The sequence below is a fragment of the Gasterosteus aculeatus genome, chromosome 14 (genome assembly GCF_964276395.1).
Source record: "Gasterosteus aculeatus chromosome 14, fGasAcu3.hap1.1, whole genome shotgun sequence".
Lineage (NCBI taxonomy): Eukaryota > Metazoa > Chordata > Actinopteri > Perciformes > Gasterosteidae > Gasterosteus > Gasterosteus aculeatus.
Genome location: NC_135702.1, coordinates 8,292,674 through 8,313,757, shown reverse-complemented (window position 1 = coordinate 8,313,757; position 21,084 = coordinate 8,292,674). Strand labels below are relative to the sequence as shown.

General features: G+C 44.6%; 3 protein-coding genes and 1 long non-coding RNA gene across 5 annotated transcripts; 1 reads left to right on the top strand and 3 right to left on the bottom strand.

Moving 5' to 3' along the window:
- Positions 1–1,306: 1,306 nt before the first annotated feature.
- Positions 1,307–5,235, top strand: sftpba (surfactant protein Ba). Its single transcript, XM_040198448.2, has 10 exons — positions 1,307–1,465; positions 1,567–1,625; positions 2,376–2,450; positions 3,366–3,488; positions 3,562–3,684; positions 3,779–3,859; positions 3,968–4,151; positions 4,473–4,531; positions 4,618–4,676; positions 4,779–5,235. Exons 1-9 carry the CDS (start codon positions 1,426–1,428, stop codon positions 4,666–4,668), a joined length of 795 nt encoding a protein of 264 aa, XP_040054382.2. The 5' UTR covers positions 1,307–1,425; the 3' UTR covers positions 4,669–4,676; positions 4,779–5,235.
- Positions 3,954–4,590, bottom strand: LOC144388214 (uncharacterized). The gene is made up of 2 exons (XR_013452491.1): positions 4,451–4,590; positions 3,954–4,210 (listed from the first exon to the last, which is right to left on the bottom strand). It is a non-coding gene; the product is annotated as an uncharacterized LOC144388214 (long non-coding RNA).
- A 139-nt stretch (positions 5,236–5,374) lies between the features above and the next one.
- On the bottom strand, positions 5,375–13,235 carry mat2aa (methionine adenosyltransferase 2Aa). The gene is made up of 9 exons (XM_040198425.2): positions 12,891–13,235; positions 10,302–10,379; positions 9,386–9,508; positions 9,155–9,267; positions 8,880–9,023; positions 8,353–8,571; positions 7,997–8,179; positions 7,747–7,880; positions 5,375–7,652 (listed from the first exon to the last, which is right to left on the bottom strand). Exons 1-9 carry the CDS (start codon positions 12,982–12,984, stop codon positions 7,550–7,552), a joined length of 1,191 nt encoding a protein of 396 aa, XP_040054359.1. The 5' UTR covers positions 12,985–13,235; the 3' UTR covers positions 5,375–7,549.
- Positions 13,236–13,820: 585 nt separating this feature from the next.
- inpp5ja (inositol polyphosphate-5-phosphatase Ja) lies at positions 13,821–20,514 on the bottom strand. 2 transcript variants are annotated; one of them, XM_040198365.2, is made up of 14 exons: positions 20,009–20,424; positions 18,864–19,095; positions 18,508–18,748; positions 17,727–17,834; positions 17,491–17,599; positions 17,256–17,372; positions 16,578–16,753; positions 16,124–16,235; positions 15,836–15,945; positions 15,513–15,723; positions 15,292–15,429; positions 15,143–15,208; positions 14,965–15,069; positions 13,821–14,695 (listed from the first exon to the last, which is right to left on the bottom strand). In XM_040198365.2, exons 1-14 carry the CDS (start codon positions 20,009–20,011, stop codon positions 14,225–14,227), a joined length of 2,199 nt encoding a protein of 732 aa, XP_040054299.2. In that variant the 5' UTR covers positions 20,012–20,424; the 3' UTR covers positions 13,821–14,224. The 2 variants fall into 2 exon arrangements, with proteins under 2 accessions (XP_040054299.2, XP_040054298.2); XM_040198364.2 differs by having other exon boundaries at positions 18,508–19,095; positions 20,009–20,514.
- Between the last annotated feature and the right edge of the window lie 570 nt (positions 20,515–21,084).

Below are 21,084 nucleotides of genomic sequence, written 5' to 3'. Positions count from 1 at the left end.
CCTTTTCCATATCAACAGCATCCTCTTTATCGCCTAAAATGTCCTTTTTATGTTAAACCGTTGGAATAAATGCTAAATATTTAACTGAAAAGTAATAATGCGTGTTTGATACCCTTTTTTCATACTGGGATGTTTACTGAAACTGACCAAAAATAAATAAACCCACCAGCCGCCACTGGAGACTGGTATGACAAACCTGTTCTAAGGAAACGGGGTTAACTAAAATCATAGATATTAAACCACAACCGTTCTGGGCCACTGCCACTTTCACACATGTGCAACGATGGAAAAACAAATTGCTGTTTGCTGCACCTTTCATTTCTACTTAATAAATTATAGGCCGCATACCTGCTCACCAGGAACTACAGTTCTACGTGGTTGGAGGCCATACGATAGCTAACATTATTACCTCAATTACCTCAAACTGGTTTTTGTCACTGAATGAAATTCTCAGGCCCTGAGAAAACAAGAGACATCTTCCGTTTACTTTTAAAATCAAGACACGTGATTATTAGGAACAGATGCGAGCGAACGATAATCTCATCCTTTTGAGGTAAGACTGAACGAGACGCGTGGACTTTACGTAGCAAAATGTATCAGACGATCACTCATCTCTACCGAGACTATGGGGCTCACTGTGAAAAATGGGTAGAACTATAAAGTTGATTTGATATGTGATCAACATCATGCTGTGATCTCTCATCTATGCAAATCACCGTCCGATTGACACATAAAAACACTTTAGTCGGGCTGTGACCATTTGAGGCCGTGCCTCACTCTGCCAGCAGCATAACCATTAGACGGGAGAGACGGCTTTGTTAGTCTCAGATCCTCGTGTGGACGACCAACGTTTAGCCTGAGGGTGGCACCAGAGAAGCAGCCAAGCCTTAATATACACAACACATTAATAAACCCAATGACGTTGTGTCCTGCAAAGCCGGGAACGCCTAAAAGGAACCCGACTATGTTCACCCCATGGTCGCGTGAGAAAAAATGCAAATACCGCAACACGTCATGTTATCTTAACATCAGAAAATGTGATTCAGATTCTGGAGTCTAGATGGTGATTTTACTGGTTGCTCCCCGGTTGTGCCTCACTAGATAATATGTGATGAGAACGCAGCCACAAATATAACGGGCCTACATCTGAAATCAAACAAGTCTTTGGAATAAACATCGTCGGGTTTTAGCACCTCGTTTTAAGGAAGTGAATATGAAACTAGACTAATGTTAGCTTAGTGAGATATAGAGAGAAAAGAAACGGTTCCACTGTGCTGAAAATGAATCACATCCCACTATAACCCCCCCACGCCCCACCCAACCCCTCTATTCAAATCCCCTTTGTGGTGGGTTCTGTCAAATATAAGCTTCAGCACGCTCACAGTTCCCTGTACAGAACAGCTACAAGCCAGAACATAACTGAGGATGGCCTTGTTCAAGATTGCCGGTCTTCTCTTCGTTTGTGGTGAGCCTGTAATCAACTGAACTAGGATGATGAATTAGGCAGTGATTGGTAAAAAGTGACGAGACATTATGATGAAGATTAACATTGATGGGTATTTTCAGCTCTGACTTCGGCGTTCAACATCGAGGCTTTGCAGAATGTTCCCGCCGCCCCACAAGCAGTAAGTATATTTTGATTTATTGGAAAATGTCGCATTCAAAACACGGATAACAAAATACACATATTTTATGCATCTTCAAATCATAATGTGTCTATACTTCATCCTTCCGATTAACAACGCACTGAGATACGACCTACCGAACAGCCAGGGCCCGTTCATTTCCAGGGATAGTTCATGAAATAATTTGGCATATTTAGAGCTAATAGTGTGTGATGCAATGCATTTAACACACTGTGACACAGGGGTGGGGAACCTGTTCAGTACTTCTTGATAAATAAAAGTACAATTACATTGTTAAGCTACTTCATTATAGTAAAAGCACTTTGACTTCATTCAAAGTCCTGAGCGAAATTACCAAGGTACGATAATCCAAATTCAAAATATCAATGTAAAAGTTTATGTTCTAAAAAGATAAATAAATGCCATATGCCATAAGTTGACCAAGTCTAACCACCAGACAAAGAACTGACATTTGCATTTCGTCAAAATCAGGAAGTTACTTTAAGCTTGCAGTTTCACTCCTCGAATATTTAAAGTACTTGAGTACTTTCTCACGTCAAAAAATAAATAAATTAATAATATTTGCAGCCACACGTGAGTTTGTTCATTATTTACAATCAAGGCAGGGAGCACACACACACACACACACACACAAATGTCATGCATGCAGCAACCACACAGACTGTTGAGTGATTAAATCATTTAAAATGTTAATCAATTTTCATTACGCGGCTTCTGCTTTATCATCAGACTGGGGACGTCTGCCAGGACTGCACACAAATATTTGAACTCCTTGCCGACATGGTTTCCAATGCAGACCTCCAGGTGAGTACAATAGTGGACTAAGCAGCAAGCACACTCCAGAGAACCAAGATCAGCTCGCTGATATTATCATTGATTCTGTGCCAGTTTCATAAGTCAATATTCAAATACACACACAGTGCAATCTAAAGTTCTTGATAAGATTTGTGGCTGATTAAATAAGAAACACCTTAAACTCCACCCGTTCTTTTCTTAGCTGAATTTTATTCTTCACATTCGGAGATTCAAATAACTCATTTTCAGCGGTGCATTCGGTGAAATTCAACCACATAAACTAAGGTCCTCTTTTCTTTTTCTTTAGAGCCACTTCCCTTTTTTTCTAAGCCTTAAAAAAATTGAAGTGAAATTGCTATGGCAGTTTTAGTTTCTCACCTGACCTCAAAGATCCTCTTTTCCATGAGCCGCGGGTCTATGGGGAGCGCAGAGACAACTTTCGATGATTTGTATCAAACATTTTAATCACAAATCATTATAGAAAGACATTTCACCACTCGCCTTATCGTCTAATTCACTGAACAGTCGGTTGCGATTGCACAGCAGTGATCAGAAATACAGTTCTCTGAAAAAGAAGCTTCAGTTCTGTGAATATCCTGTAAATGAGAATGGTGCATCGTACCACGACACGGATTAAAATAAGAGTGGCTTTAATCACATGGACAAATACATAAAATAAACCAATAAATAGCTCATTCCATCTCCACTCTAAATCATGGGATCTAAGACTTTGGCCCAATATCTGAAACTTAAGGAGAATTCTCTTTATTTAAAAAAAAAAAAAGTTATCAGTATTTGCACTGAAATAGTTGCAGGCTTCCGAAAATCAAAAAACATGTTGAGATGTATCAATAACATAACATATTACAGCTTTGTCCTGAGGTGTGCAGGACACACAACACCTAACCTGCCGCTTCTTCTCAGAAAAAAATGATGGATGGCCTTGATCATCTGTGCAAGCTCCTGCCCGGACCGGCGACTAAAGCGTGCCAAGAAGAAGTGGAGAAGATGCTCCCCTTGGCCCTCAGCTTCATTGCTGGCATCGTAGTAAGTTGCGGGAATAAAAAATGACAAAAGAAAAATGTTAGTGAGCCCTGTAATCACACTTCTCCTCTTTCAGAAACCAGCGGAGGTCTGCAGAATCATCGGACTATGTGGCTCCCCAGACAAGCAGGAGATGCTGCTCAGCTATTTTGTCAGAGAGGCCCTACAGGTTTCTGGGAGAAGTGAAAATGTCGCTGAAGTACGAGTTTGACGATCACATTTAAAAATAATGTGTGAGGGTTTGTGTGTGTGTGTGTTGTGTTTTTAATCTGTGTGCGGTTTGTGTCGATCAGATGCAGCCCACAGCACAGTGCTCCTTCTGTGTTCTTGTGATCAAGACTTTGGAGGACCTGCTCCCTAAGGAAAGGACTGAGGTGAGTGACGCTCTTCGGACGAAGGAACGGACACGCACTGACACGCCTCCAGGCAACACTGACAAACTTACACAACGCACCTTTCTTTCTCTCTGTCACTCTTTGCAGGACGCCTTGATCTCGCTCCTGGAGGAGATTTGTCACATCTTGCCCGCCTCCTACCGAGATCAGTGCCAGACCGTGATCGGCAAATTCAGCAAGCCGGTGCTGGATGCAATCCTGAGCTACGCCACCCCAGAGGCCGTCTGCACTCTGATGGGCCTGTGCAACGGGAAGGGGGCTCCTCGCGTAGGTCGGTCAGCCTTCCGCTTCTTCTTCTTCTTCTTCCAAGAATTTACTTTATCCTGCCTCCTGTTGAGAAAGCGATGAAAGATGTTTAAGTAACAGTGAGCTGGCAGGGCAACTGGTACATCCGCATTCAACGGGCCATTGTAAGGGTGACACGCGGCTGACTATTCACAATGGCCCGTCAGAAGGCCTATTTCCATTTACAGTAACAAAACTGAGCTGGTTTGTTGGCAGAAGGAGCAGATGATGACTTGATAATGAAGGATTATTCATGCATAAAAAAAAATTAAAAAAAGAACTCACCTGATGCTTTTTGCGTCCGCAGACCCCTGCACTTCGGCCACCTACAGGTGCAGAGACATGAACACCGCCCTCAAATGTGGAGTACGTAAAACACCATCAGGCAGTAAACTTGGGTAACTTCTGAACGCTTAGTAGTGACTCTATTTTCACTTTTCTATTTTATGCAGACTCTGTTTTACTGTCAGAAGTTTGCCTGGAAGCCTCTCAACGCACTTTAAGGTGTTAGGTAGGTGGAATTTTGTGTCATTTTTTTGAAAGATTACATCAACGTTGTTCAAGCTAGAACACACAACGGCCCATAAAACGTCTCCAAATCTTTCCATTTCAGGTCGGGCCTAAAAATGAGGAAAGCTCTTTGTCCCCATGGCCGACCCCGATGTTTCAACATCTATCTGCAAATAGTGCTTACACTGCTCGACACTTGCGGCATTTGCTCTGATATCTTACTGCATTTTTTGGACTTATATACAGTCTGCATTGAGTGAATAGAACCTGGACTTCGCCTGATAAAATATCATTACAAAAGGATTGTTTGAACTTTGAAAGGAATGTGGATCAGATATGAAAGCTCCGCAATTTGGTTCAGAAAGTTGAATTATATGTATGAAAGAAAAGAATAATTCCCAAATATTCTGTATATTTGATGAGAAGTTTTTTTACTCCTTTGTACTAAGCTAAATAGTCACAACGCTTTATCCACCGTTAGTCAGATAATTCTGGCTGACTAGTTGAATAAATATTACTATTCTTCGCTTCTGCCAATAAAAATAAAATACACATTTCTATTTTTTGTTTCGATCTACAACTTCATCAACTGTCGACCAGAACCAGAACAAACAAATACAATATAAAAGATAAATCCAACTAATTATTAAGGCTCTCAAGGGTAACTTATGATCCACGTACAAATAAATAGCCAATGAGCACAGAGAAGAGTGCAGTTTATTTTAAAAGGGTTTGAGAGAGAAGCACAACAACAAATCAAGGTTCTCAGTAGGAGTCATTGAAGAGGGGAGACTCACACGCTGGGGGAGGACTCGACAGGTACGGAGCTACATATTTGGGGGAGGGAAATAGGGCATTGCAGAAAATGAGAAAAGGCACTTTTTCCACAATCAGCAGCCACACTAACTAAAGTACTGGTAATCATTGAGAAAAATAAAACATAAAAAAAGCTGCTTGACACTCCCACAGGAGACCATGTAAACAGGATGGTTTCTCTGTACAACACCAACCAATCATTTGGCTCCTTGTGGATGAGAAAAGATGATTCAAACATATTATTAAAAAATAATCTTTGGGAGGTCGAGTCATCTCAGAGATTACTTAAAATAATCCCAGTACCAGTATGATTCTAACAGATCCCATCAGAACCTTCCCGGCAGTACACTCGAGGTGAGTGTAGAGGAGACAAACTCGAGAGCGACATCAGGGTCATTGGAGTAGAAAAAAGGAAATCTTAGTTTCAGTGCTATATGAGAGGACACAGCGCCACCTAGCTACACAATGCAGACATTTACAGACTCACTAACTGCAAACACACAGCTCAGATAAATGCCAACCGTGAGGATTTGAAGATGAATACCAACGCAAGCCTACAGCTGGTTTAGGCTTATCTCTTCCGCTAAAGTGATTACATGTGTTTTCTTTAACTACTTTATTAAAAGAAAATGAATACATAAAGAAAGAAAAGCATCATCTGAAAGCCCAACATTAATTGTGTAACTTGTGTACATTAAACATCGAAACAGATGCCCCTGCATCTTTGGTTACTGTGAGCAAATGCTGCCGCGCTATTCCAGAGGACGGTTAACCGCAAACACTATTCTATTCTATTAGGTCTGTGAATCCTTTCACATGGTACCACGTCCTCATGTGCGCTAAAGTATAACTCACACGGTGTGCAGGTGAGACCGAAGGTGTCAGGACAGCCTTTTTATTAATCCCAATGTCCTTGCTGGTAAGACCCGGTCTGCCCAGCATTCTAGCTTGTAGCATTGGCCCGGCGGGGTACTGCTAACCGGATTCTTTCGGCTCTTGTGCCCTGACCAATTGGTTATACCCACCCGAGCTTTACTCGACCTTAACTGACCGTCTCTGCTGTGAAGCTGTTTTATGCAAACATGCGCGGCCGAGAGATACAAAACCTTGTGGCACGGGTCACTCGGGTGTCCTTCCTTGCTGGTCAAACGGTTAGGTCCCACAATGAGTCTGACCCCATGTGTTGAATTAAAGGAGGAGGTCACCAGATGATGGGAGGCCCTGTGCTGAGGCCGCTGAGCTGAGTTTCTCTGTAGCGTCACCCAGATTCAGCCTCGAGTAGGGAGGGAAGTGATGGGAAGGGAGTATTGCATTGTGCCTTAACATTTGAACCGACAAAATAAATACAAAAATGGAGTGATTTCATCGTGCAGCCCAACATAACCACGGGGTCAATAGCAGCTTCTGACTTCTCTGTAAAACGTCAGAAAAAAATGGCCTGAAGGGAGAGCACAAACAAGTGTATGCAGGTTTTGGAGAAATGGTCTCCATCCAGTGTTTCGCCGTCTTTGTTCCATCTAAATAAAACCGAGGGTAAAAGGGGAACGGAGGAGACATTTTTGGAATGCTACAGTGCCACCAACTCAAGAAAGTTAGGTGAAATAACACGTTGCAATTAAAAAGGAAAAAGCAACATGGGATTCCAACTACTGATCACCTATCAAACCAAACTTCAGCCTGAATTAAAAAAAGCTGAAGAATAGCATTCAGTCGGCTTAATACCCATAGGATTGCTTTGAGAATCTGTTATAATTAGGTATTAAATATATACTGCAAATTGATTCTGCAGAAACCAATCCACTCATAACTAGTGTCACAAAGATAAATAAAAATTGGCAGCACTGCTCAGCACGCACAAGTTTTCCAACTTATCTGCAGCGGAAATGCTTTCGTTATCTAATAAATGAGTGCCTGACTAACGTGTTGTGAAGGGGCACGGTGTTCTGCAGTAGAGGCTGTGGTGAGGTGGCTGTGTGAGCAGGTAGAGGAGAAAGGAAGGAAGTAGACAGACAGATGTATCTGTTGTACACCGGAGCCCTGCTCAAAGATAGGAGCGCTTCAATATTTCAAAATCTTGGGCACCTCCCATGAAAAGAAGTCACGGCCAAAGTGACCATAGGCGGCTGTGCGCTGGTAGATTGGCCTCTTCAGGTCAAGATCACTGAAACAGAAATAAATGAATAAGATATACACCCCTGAAGCATATCTTATCCTAACTAGATGTTTGTTAGTTAAAATGAGACACCACAGGATACCTCACTATGACTCCCGGACGAAGGTCAAAGTTCTTCTTCACAATTTCCAGCAGCTCCTTCTCACTCCTCTCGGAGGTCCCAAAGTGGAAGATGGAGATGGAGAGTGGATGGGCAATGCCAATAGCATAGGATACCTATAGTATACAAATGTATGGTAGGCTTTAAACAGTAGCCCAAAGTCAAGTCTTTGATAGTGTAATACGTGGACTAGGGCCCAGTTATTTCATAGCGCGAGTCATCGTGCACTCACCTGGACCAACACACGCCTGCAGAGCCCAGCTTTCACCAGAGATTTGGCCACCCAGCGCGCAGCGTAGGCAGCAGAGCGATCGACTTTCGTGTAGTCCTTCCCGGAAAAGGCTCCGCCTCCGTGGGCACCCCAGCCACCGTAAGTATCGACAATGATCTTACGCCCAGTCAGACCAGCATCCCCCTGCGATAAGAAACACAGGACTTTATATGTACACTTACAATTATTTGGACCAAAGCATTAAAGCAAAATAATGGGAGAGCATTTTTAATTGTTTGGGACAACTCGTGGAAGCTAAAAATTGACAGATTTCAGTCATCTTGGTGTGACTTCGCGGGTGAATTATAGATCCTCACCTGCGGTCCTCCAATGACAAAGCGTCCACTGGGCTGCAGGTGGTATACGGTTTCATGGTCAAGGTAACAGCTGGGAACCACCGCTTTCACCACCAGCTCCTTGAGACATTTGCGCATCTCATCCAAACATATCGCCTCATCGTGCTGCACCGAGACCACAACGGTGTGGACACGCAACGGCACCATGGCTCCTTGATCCTGTCGGTACTGAATGGTCACCTGAGAGGAGAAACAAATGATGCAGACATTTACTTCCAACGGGTAGCCATAGAACACATTGTAATGTCTAGGAGGTTTAAAATCCCCCCGAAAAGCCTTGGAGTTGCAACATAATTGATGCAAGCAGGAATTTCCTCTTTCATCAAGTTGCAAATGGAATAGCTCTGGCTTTTGGACTTAAAAGTCAGACAAAATAAGATTAACTGAACTAAAAAAAAAACTAAAAAACAGCTCATGTACAGTAGTAGTAATAAGTCTGAGCACAACATCTTTGAAAAATGTAATTTGGTACAAAAAACATGTCCTACCTGAGTCTTTGAATCGGGTCGGAGCCACGGCAGTCTTCCATTTCGGCGCAATTCCGCCATCTTGGCATTGAGCTTGTGAGCCAGGACAATAGTGAGGGGCATACACTCCTCAGTCTCATCTGTGGCATATCCAAACATCAGACCCTGTAAGAGGTGCAGCCACAAATAACGAGCACGAAAAGAGGTCAAAATAACGCTGAGAACTTCGTTACCGCAACATTTCTGGCTACAGTTAGCCAGCTGTGAATAAAACATAAATTTATGAACACCCCGACCTGGTCACCGGCTCCCACATCCTCCGCTTTTCGATCCAGGTGAACACCTTGAGCAATGTCGGGCGACTGCTGCTCCAAAGCCACCAGCACATTGCAGGTCTTATAGTCAAAGCCTGGAAAACAAGATGACTGAATCTCATTAACAAGATATGCAAGCGAATCCTCACAAAGCCCCACTGCATGAATCCCAAAGTGAACTATACTAACAGCTTTGAAGTTGTATCACTGTACCTTTGGATGAGTCATCATAGCCGATGTCTTTGATCGTGTCCCTCACAATCTTCTGGTAGTCAACGTGGGCCCTGGAGGTGATCTCTCCTGCTAGCAGGATCATCCCCGTCTTAGCAACAGTCTCTGAGACCCAACGTCATTCAGTGTGAAGGATAAGGGTAAGACAAAGTACAATAGGTCGTTAAGAACACAGAGGTGAAAGGGAATTAAGGACACACCAAATACCAAAGTTCCTGCTTATCCATTTTCTTTCATTTAATCAACAGACTAATTGATGCAGTTCCATCACTTCCATGATGTCCGGCATTAAATAACTCGCCTGCAGTGGATGAGGCGAAGACATGACTCAGACCTACCATTTTCCTACCGGTCCCTCCCCTGCACATCCCCTCATAGTCATTATGTAAATACCCGTGGTTACCTGTGCATTTCAACAAAATGTATATTCTTCTATATTTTACTGAATATAGAATTGTAAATTAACACGTTTTATTTCCTGCACTGTGTTGATTAGTGTTATTGTCCAATGTTACGCACCACCCGCCATGTCAAATTCCTTGTATGTCTAACGGGTTTAACAGGTTGTCGTTGTCGTACCTAAAACCCTTTCCGACATTCATCAGCTCTATCACTGGTGGATTCCGGTGTGCACATCATAGTCCTTTCAAAATGTTCCTCTATAAAACTAGAGATCACATCACAATCTGCAAAGGGAAATTTTAGTTTCTAATTTAGTCCCTTGAGTTTGCTTTACAATTCGGTTGCAATACCGCACAGGTAATACATCACATAAGATGCATCAGGAAAGATTTCTCAAAAACAAAAGATGGAATATTTGATCTGATTGTGTGGACAACCAAGTTTCAACATTGAATACTTAATAGACGTCAGCCTGCTTTGCTTTTTAAAGACTTACCACATGCTACTTTGGCATCAGGGTCTTGTCTGAGGTGTGCGTCCAACACGGCATCACTGATTTGGTCACAGATCTTATCTGTGGAAAAACGCACGAGAATATTTCACAATCTAACACTCATCTAAGACGTGGTAATGACTCAAGTTTTGTTCATTGCTAAAAACGCATACATTGTAGAAAGCTTATGTTTAATTTCATACGTATTTAAATATGGAGAACCGATTATGTTAGTTTACAACACATAAAACAAAAATATTTAGAATAGGTCAACACCCAGGAGAGATGAATGTATTCATTAAAAGAACATTTTAAGGAATTTCTAATGAATCAAAACACATGTGTTTATTTAATAATATGTTAAGAATGTTCTCAAACATCCAGACAAACTAGAAGACTGGATGTACGATATTCATTCTAAATCGTTATGCTGATTTGACCCGCCGTATAAGCTGCACTAGTTTTAAGGGACAAATAGAATCATATAATTAGTAGAGATCTATCCAGGCCCTTTAATATTCCCACAACTACCAAGAATGTGTCAAACACACACACACACAGGCCCCTGCAGTACCTATATTTAGGACTACTGGTCAGTCTATTATCTGTTGCAATGGAGTTTCCCCCACTGCCCAAATATAGAGACAGAAAAATGCGGCCCTTTGTACAACAAGCTGCTGCGCTCACAACAGGTTATTGGGGACACTTTGCTGTAACCTAGCACACTAATACGACCATGAAATCACTACTCTGATTCTCAAGGTTGGTTTTCAATGCAAACCGTTTGAGAGAAAAGGATTTTGGAAGCTGAAAAGTGTTCTTGCATTTACATTACATTACATTACAGGTCATTTAGCAGACGCTTTTATCCAAAGCGACTTACATTACACTTTAAACCCATGGCTTTTCACATTTTGCCCAGGGAGCAATTAGTGGTTAGGTGTCTTGCTCAGGGACACTTCGCATTTAGACTACTTTCAATATCTGAAATAAGAGAACCAGGAACTACAGGCTCCAAATTTACCATAAAAAAACTCTCCCTTAAAGAGTGGACATTGTATGGAAGTGAGATGGATTGTCTTTATAGAGGGCAACTGTTTTTAGCTAAGGTGAAGTGTAGCTATGTAAACTGGCAAAGGTGCACTTTAAAAGTGATTGTTACCTTCTATGTCAAAATGTAGATAAGCTGACGAGTAACTGATTTTTAAGTGGACCAAATCATTTCATGAAATCATTTGCGGGCAGAGATGGGCAGTATTTCTATTTCACTTACTTATGAGTATTTTGTAATTTGTATTTGATAGAGCCGATGTAAAATGTAACGTAATTTGTAAGAAAATACTTTAGAGAGTGGTCATTTTGTATTTAAAATACTCAATCCACTAATCAAAATACATTGTCTTTAAATCTGCACGTTCAACGGATTTCTCGTCAAGGTAAATATTTTTTCTGGCTGTGACAGACGTCGATTAGCTTGATGTAGAATTTATGTGTGGGTCTACAGGCTACAAAGCCCATTGTACATGGTGATGGTTAGAATATCAGCTAGGGGCCGATGCTAACTATGTGCCCTACCATGCTACCGGCAAAGGTACAGTCAAGGAGAAGTAACTAGTAAGTAACTAGGCTACTCACTTGTTAACGTATCTGTTAACTTTCTTCTGATTTACTATTTACCTTTCATATTTAGTCATTTTTCAGTGCAGAACTTGACCTGCAGTAATTTATTCATGCCCTTTACCTGTGTACAAATTATTTTAATTATATATTTTGATTTTATAGTATGCATAGGCCTAATGTGTGATGCTATTCATATGTGATAATATCTTCTTGTTGATTCAAACCCAAATTGTATGGGCTGTTAATAAAAACTAAATAATGTATTGTCACCAGAGCTTTGTGCAGCTTTGAGGGGTATTTTGTTTTTGCCATCTGTTTACGGCACATGTTTTATTCTGTTGGCAGAAACCACGGGGCACGATAATACAGAGGACATTAAAGTGTTAAAGCGTCTTTGAGACATTTAGAAAAGCGCTATATACGTCACGTCACATGCCAGCTAGCTACACTACCTGACTCAGGGATAAAATTTAAAAATAAAATTACAAGAAGCACTGGCCGTGTTTAAAGAGTCAAACCTAAAACAAGAGACACGAACAGCCGCTCGCACGTTGTGTATTGACAGAGGACAGCGGCGTGGTGCCAACTTAGACGTGAGGACACAACACAACAGCATGTTAGCTTGAACTGTTAGCAGCAGTGTTGTTAGCATGCTAAAAACACTGCTACGTAACGTTACTTCGGCTCGACAACTTTTAACATTTAACTTAGAATATCTCAGCCAGTGAACAGCGTGTTTATTTGTTTTTAAGAGCGTGGTCCGTGTGAAATACGTGTAGCTACGCCACTTTTACACCACGTGGACCCTCTTCATCACAGGAGAGGAGTCAGAGGGGATGAGCAGGGTATTTACTGGACAGCTGACACGCAGCGTGACCTTGTTTCGGGGGCTAGCAGGCTGCTATTGGGCTATTTATTACTAGACAGCGAGAGCTACCTCACAGCCGTGCGGTTATACAAGTAAAAACCTACCCGGGTGACCCTCTCCGACTGACTCGGAAGTGAAGAGGAAGCAGTCTTCGTCGATGAGCGAGTTGTTATGGAAACCGTTCTGATGTCCGTTCATTTTGGCCAATAAACACACTGTTATCTAACAAGCTAGCCGTTCAGATACGACGGACGAGAAGGGGTTTTTACAGCCTTCGCCTGGGTCTCCTGCTCCGGTACACAGCGCGGATGGGTGGCTTGGGGTTTTGACTCTCCCGGTGAATCAGAGTGGGTTGGACAGCTGTGTTTCTGAGACTGGACAACTTCTCCAGACCCTTCGAGGCGTTTCTCCGCCGCCAATGTTGTTGCTGAGCACAGACCACGTGGGGTAAATGGGCGTGGTCTAATTTTGAACTCCACAGGGGCTAAATTATGATAAATGATACTTGCAAACCGGTTGTCAGCGTATTAATAACTCGCCTGCTACATTGGTCTTTATTCCAGCACCCTCTGCACTCTGCGCTCCATTGTACATACGCATGTTATCCTACTTCAATGACATTACATATGTAAGAAACATATGCTGTAAATTAGTCTTGTTTTAGCTACACATTGAAATCTGTTTTTTTAAATTTGTTTTATTCGCACACTCACACAAACACATGACTGTTATCTTTTGTGAGGCAAAACTAACACATTAGCCTTAAGATCCACTCACTGATCTCTAGCTGCTAAGAACAAGAGCATCGAACAGGTGTATGTTTCAGATCGACTGAGGTGAAATGCTCTGCTTCAGTTCTTTGATACATTAGGCTTATTTCAGGAATACAGACCAAGAACTACAGAGTTAGAAGTTTAAACCATCATCTGATGCTAAATGCATTTGTTTTAACACATTAGGCCTACACAAAGGCCTACACAAACCCACACACACACACACACACACACACACCCTCGCTGATGTAAATATGACACTTTCTGGTCCAGAGTCCTTATATTAATATGAGACTTTCTACATGGAACCACAATGCTGTCATCAATCACTGGTCACATCTGTCACAAGTTTACTCTGACTTTGGTTTCACATTCACAATAGGTTTGTTTACATATGATATAGCTTATGAGTCTATAAAAGCACTTGACGTTGGTAGTCTGGACGTGTCTTTGACTCCAAGGTTCACATGGCGTGTGCCATGATGGTCGATTCAGAGATGGAACTGCGTGGCTACGATGTGGAATGTTTACAAACTACACCACGGAATGTCCTGCTTCTACGAGCACGGTGACGTCGTGGGATCCCACCCTTGATGCGTAGATATTGCCGCTGTTCTCCTTGTACCCCCCCCCCCCCCCCCCTGTATGCTATTGTCGTTTATACGCTATGCAGTGTCCGTTTCCCCTGTCTTGCCTATCAGTTTGGCCCCTGTGGGGCTAATCTGAGCTGGTCTATGTTCACCTAAAATGGCAGCGACGAGGGCCTCCGGTGCGGTCACTCCGCCCCCCGGGGACCCGGGGCTGCGGGGACTGAGCGGGCTGATGGCGGGGGACAGCCCGGTGTCGGGCGAGACCAGTCGCTCCTTCCTGGCGGCAGGGCAAGGCGAGCGGCTGCGAGTCTGGCTTTCTTTGGAGCGAGGGCAGAGGCTGAGGTTCTGCAGGGAAGGGAGGGGGTTGTTGGAAATGGCAGAAACAGCCGGGCTGCGGCTGCGGCGATGGCGATGGTTGTGTTTTCCGATTTTTGGGCTCGGGCTGCGGGAGTTTGGAGCAAGCAGAACCAGAGTGCTGTCGTCTTCTGAGCTGGCGTCGGAGCTGTTGGAACGGTGCGCGGTGGGGCTGCGGGCCGGAAGGTTGATCTGTTTAGGTTTGGCGATATCAAGAGAAGATGAGGGGCTGTTAGCGACGCCGCTGGCAGTTCTTTTCTTTCAAACTGGTTTTCCCAGTTTGGTGTGGCAGAACTTGAAAAGCATGCACAAAGCCCTGACATACACCCCATGAAAGCATTTGTATGATCTGACATTACTTGCTTAAGAATTGGACTAAATGCGTTGAGGCCGGGTGTCTTATAGACAACCCTAGATTTTCTGAAACATACGAGCACTCTTATGTAAAGGTCAACCTTTACCTGAATCGGCGTCGACAGTCCAACAATGCTGTTCATATTATTACTGTAGTAACCCAGCATGTATTCACAGTCATCTCTTGGCAAATCCTCCTCCGAAAATGTCACCTGGGGAAGAAATGAAAGGTAAGAAATGAACCCTGAATTCAGCTAAATGTGGGGAAATGTGTGTCTTACACACCTGTGTTGCATGTTCCCCCTTGGCCCATATGTACGCCTGGTAATCTTTGTGATGTCTGAATCCAACCTGTGCAGAAGTAACAAATGGACATCATTTTTGACACTATTACATCTTCTTGAGCTTTTGAGCAAAAACAATCGGATAATTACCTTGTATATTGCTACCCAGTCCCATGAGCTGCGCTGATAAGTCAACGCAACAGTGAACCTGACTGTGGCGTCGGAGATCTTACACCATTCCTTGTTTACCTGCAGCTCCACCAGAGGCATATCCACCCTGAATGGGAACTAGAAAAAAAGATAACAAAGCAGTTAAAAAAAGAAATGTCGTTCAAAAAATGTCTTATATTTTCAAAAAGATATTGTCTCACGTGCAGTGAGAACACGGCAGAAACCGGCTTGTGGTCGCTGATGGTGAAGCCCATGTGACTTCGGTACACATGCTGTGTCACTTTGGTTGACCCACCCAACCACGAGGTCAGACCCCTCTGCAGCGCTGCATTGTGGGTAGGAACGGGGGAGCCGGTACGACGAGGGCGCCAGAGGATGCGGTCTGTCCAGGCTGGTTTCCTCTTCTTTGCACTAGCAGAAGAGAAGCAAATCGTAACCGAGTGTCATCGTGGGCAGCAACAGTCAAACAGAAAAAATGAAAAATATGATGGGAGAAGTTTATGATGGGGGCGACTGGACCAACCTAGTGTCGTAAGTATGAGTGCCCACATCAAACTTATAGGTGGGTGGGAATTTCAGTGGTCCCTCAATGAAGCCCTCAAGAATGGACTCTGTGTTTTTTGCCATGTTGAGCTGTGAAGTAGACAAATGATTGGAAAGGAGCGGCAGGTCACACATCTGGATGATTCATTCAAACAGACTCAAGCGGATGTTTGTTTACTTTGTGCCACAGCTTCCTCTGCCAGAGGACGCACAGGCGACGTAAAGCCTGCGAGAGAGTCATGGGGGCGAACCATTTAAACTGCCTCACCTGATCTCGCTCCAACAGCAGGGGCAGTTTATTGCTGTCGATGGCACATTTCACCACATGGATGTCGTAGTCTTCGATGCGGAAATTTAAATCCCCGAACCAAAAAACGACACTGGGAACAGAGAAGGAACCAGAAACACACATTTAAAGTGGAAAAAAGAAAGAGGATATTTTTTTCTTCTAAGAGGCAACTGTGAAGGGACTTCTAAATAATCTATTTTATTTGTTGCTAAAAACGGAAACATTAATCAAATAAAATGTGTGAATTGAAACTTCCCTACACATAAAAGATAATTTATGGACATTTACAAGCTAGCTGAACATTTACAAGTTAGCTGTGTAATATGGCTCTGTTATATTTATTCATCACTGGTGAGCAGCAGCTGGAATTCATAGCTCAGGTCCAGTTCAAATCATTTAGGTGCAATTAAAAACCAAAAGACGGAGTACCCACTCGTGGTCCAGCACTCCAGTGGCAGTGCCCCCTTCAAACTGCTGCTGCTGCAAGATGCTTTCAAAGTCCTCCATCCGCTGTTCCAGGTTCCTCATGTGAGCGGGCAGGTGACAGTTGAGAAAGCACACTGGGTGGCCAAACACTGTCATCCTGGCACTGACGCCGCCTTTGTTCCCCTTAGAATGAGGGAGAAGAAAAGGGGGTTAAAGCGAGGACCTCTGCTCTTATATTCTAAAAAGCCCTGTGAGTGGCCGAAGACCATAGAAAAGGCGCTGTATAAAGGCAGGGCCAGTAGCATGAATAATGAGATAATTCTAAAAATGAACGCGTTGAGCCTGCATGTATCAAACGTTTGTGTGTTCAGGGACAAAGTCAGGATCCTTTTTTCTGACCGTGACACAGATCCATAAAGCCAGACGGCCTGCTGCTGCACTGACCTCAAAGAGAAGGAGACTGCACCAGCAGCAGCTCGGGGTGATGCTGACATCAACACGCACAGGAAGGTCACACACTGACATATGCGACCACACACACACACACACACACACACACACACACACACACACAGCCTTTCATCACGCCATCCCCCTAAATTCCACTGCCACAAACCCGCCACAAATGAAGTAACGCGACAGATCTCAGAGTTAAGAGCAGTGCTCTTCCATGCATCCCGCATACCCAATATCCCCCGAGTCCCGTGCGCGTGCTCTCGGTCTGCACACCTCTGAGGAATGGAAGATGGCAGAATTTAGAGAAAACCAGGAGCAGCACTCCCTGCATACGCTGGGACGCCACCTGCAGGGACGGGGCGGATGAAAAATACAGCAAACGTTGTGATTTTGTGAAGAACAAGAGAAGCGTATATGAGTAATAACACTACGACGAAGATGATGAGATTTAACTCCTTACTGACCAAAACATAACCGAAAGGACTCAGCCTGTCCATGCAAAGCTCACTCCACTGGTCTGAGAAAATGACGTCCTTCAGTCGCTTGTTTATCATGGAGTTGACTTCCTGGAGTCTGCGTGGTGCCAGAGAAGCAGAGAACCGTCACCAGCATGTGAAAAGTGAATCACGAATTAAAAAAGAGGACAGTGACGGGTAACAGGCGGAGGCGCGCGCAGATGACAGAGGGGGCTCTCGCTTACCCGATGACAAACATGTCAACACTCCCATCTGAAACATTTGGTCCGAACAGAGAAGTGATGTCATCGGGAGGCACAGCTGAGCCCACGTTCCACGTGACGATGTACACCCTGTGGGAGATTAGAAACAGCAGTAGTGCCACATGTTGGATCCTGGGGGTGAAAGGGGGCGTAATCTGTGCTGCAGTCGAGCTGTTATCAGCTGTGTGTGTGCTATAAGAGATGGAGCGAACGTTGTCCAAGAGCATAACATAGGATTTATCTTCATTTAAAATGCCTATAACATGGAAATCAATGTGAAGTCATTGGAAATTTGCTAAAGCTCCAAACTATCGCAAGTAAAGGTCACGTTTATTTGTTTTTTTGACAATGTTGTCATGTTATTACTGAACAAACTGCTTTAAAAATGACTAAGTTTCACCTTTTTCTTTTCAAAATGTCTCTTAGTCTGTTGCAAAATCTCCTTTCCACACAACATAGCTCATCATCGTGAGGCTTTTCAGCAGCCACAAATCCCAAAGGTCTTAAACGTTTCGACATGTTTGTTCTCCTCCATCTCCTTCTGCCCGCCAAACGTGTCTGTGTCCCTCTGTCAGGTTCACAAAGCTCTAAGTGAAGTTTGCGGCTTTGATTCCTACAGCCGCCACCGCAGGACGGCTCCTGCTGCTGTGCACAGAAACGTCAGGGAACATCGCTCCCGTTTCAGAATCCCTTTAAAGCCCGTCTGGCCATCCCTCAGGCGGGTAGAAACACATTTTAATCACGGCGACATTAATCGTCTCACCTGAAGTCGTCGTTGTCTGCGCCGGGCTTCTCGGACTGCACTGGGCCCTTGGTGGAGCTCCCCGGTGGGGGGCTCCTCTGAGGCTGAGGACTGAGGCTGGGATTGGGGAGGGGCAGGCCCGGGTTAGGGCTCAGGTAAGGCCGGCTGGTGTAAGACTGAGGGCTTCGGGGACTCTGTGGACTGCGGCGGCAGAGGGAGGAGTCTGTCAGGGAATGTGACAGGACGTTGGCACTCTGAGGTCCTGGGATACAAACTGGGATTAAGTCTATTTCCTTCGAGGGGTCCGCTGAGATTCTCGTCGACTTCGGAGCAGGTTTAGTTCCGAGAGCTGTCGGTCTTGGCCGGCTTATGCTTACCAGTGTTGCCGGGGTGGTTCCGGACTTTGGCTGCGTCAACAGCATTTGGTCCGTCACTTTTACGGGTGCAGCTGCAGCCTGCATGGTGCCCGATCCTAAATGTTTTTGGGGCTCCTCTAAGGGGCGGATGAGAGGAGGTTCCTGGACCACGAGCTGTGGAGGCGAAGTCGGACGGACTGTGAGTCCACGGCGGTCGGTGCCGATTGGTTTCTGCTGCATGCGATCCATCAACCTGCAAGAGGACACTTATTAAACGTTCATCTTCATTGTGTTTGAAAGAATCGACAATTTGACATACAAGCGAGACGAGGTTTTCCTTTACCGAGTGTGAGCCGAGAGAATGCATCACACACACACACGTTGAGCCCCTGTCCACATCATGCTGCCCCGGCGTCAGCGATGACGTTGTGCAGTGACGCAAGTATTCACACCTCTTTTAGAAGTAAAAGGCTGTCATCATTTTAATTATGCTGCTCAGAAGCGTAACTTATAATAATACATCATAGTTGATTAGATGTTGCGGCAGTTATTTAAAGCTGCCGTTGAACGGTGGGATAAGTGGAGTACACTCACTATCATTTCACCCCAGTGGGCCGAGGAACTAACTTTCTACCTCCACTCTGGAATGAAGCCTTGTTGCCGGGCAACAGCAATTACCCTGCTGAGCCTTTTGTGCAGGAGCAAAGGGGCGGAATCGCTGGTGAGCATCCAGAGATCAGGTTAAGGGGGCAACAGTTCCCACACAGCTGCACACCAAGAAGCACGTCGGACAACACCAGACAATGTTCTCACGAGGACCGAGGGTGAGGACGAGGGCCTCTCGTCCCACCATTTTGTTCATGTTTCTCTCCCACACAAAAATGATACACCTCGTTTGATCATTCATGAAAATGCAAATTAGGATGTGTTAGTAGATGTGCGACCACAGCAGCATCCCGAGGCCGAGCGTATCAGACCAGCAGCTGTGTGATGAGAATCACTTTCAAAGTGAGGAGGCAACTTTCAGAGCATCACAGTGCAAGTGCGCCCCCCGTTTAACAATCTATGTTATAGACGCACGACCAAAACAAAACAAAAAAAACATCGATTTCACGTGCAAATTCCACACGGACACTAAAACATCCTCGTGAAAACGCCCGTCTTACCATTCAGGCGCTTTTCTTTTTTTTTCCTGTTTTGAAATCAGGAGGCGGTTTCCAAGGTGAAGCGCGAAGGTGATCTCACGGTTTCCGAGCAGCGGTCCGCGCGTGGGCCTCCTCGCTCGACGCGGCGGATCGGCGCTCCCCGAAGGGCGAACCGCGACGTGCCGGTCGGCGGAGAGACCGGCCGGCCCCGCGGGACGGACGCCGGCGGGTCGGTGCGAGCCTCCGTCACGGTGCGGACCGCGCCGCGGTCGTGTTAACGTTAGACGCCGAGACACCGTCCGGCTGACTCTTCGCCGTTTGCGGCGGAACAGCTGTGCACTTTCCGGTCAGCATCTCGCGCGCACCTCCTGCACACCGGCAGGTCCAGCGCCCCACATTACGCGCTCTCTCTCTCTCTCTCTCTCTCTCTCTCTCTCTCTTTATCTCTCTATCACTCTCTCTTTATCTCTCTCTCTCTCTCTCTCTCTCTCTGTGTGTGTGTGAGCAGTAGAGGTAAAACCGAAATCAGCCGCCAAAGTACACCCGGTCAGACAGATTTGAGCATCTGCCGGTGAGTCGGTGACGCATAAATCCCGCATCAGTGCGTCACCGGTGAGGAGGAGGGGAGGGAAAGGGGGGGGGGGGGGGGGGGGGGGGGTGTGTGATCAGCACGCCTATATTTAAATGCCAGTCTGGCAAAGCTACCAATCTGAGGTGTGAAGTCAATGGAGTTAGGGCCGTTCATTTATTTATTATTTTTGTATTCAAACTTCATTTGATATGGACATCAGGGTTGTGACACGTGCACAAATTTATAGGCCTTTGTCTTTTAAAGTCACTACAATGTGACTCTGCAAAAATATTTCATTCATCAAGATACACGTTATCCTGGATCTCCTGATTCTTAGATAAAGATAACCTGTAGTTATTATTACCAGACCCTAGGTTTTATATTATTATTAAAATTACTTTAAACGTGCCGTCAAAACCAAATCCCCATTTATTGTGTCCTGTTTGAATAGTCCTGAATAAAACACAAGGAGTTGTTGAATAATACACAGGGAAAATCACTTTAGTATCATCAGTCATAGCTACAC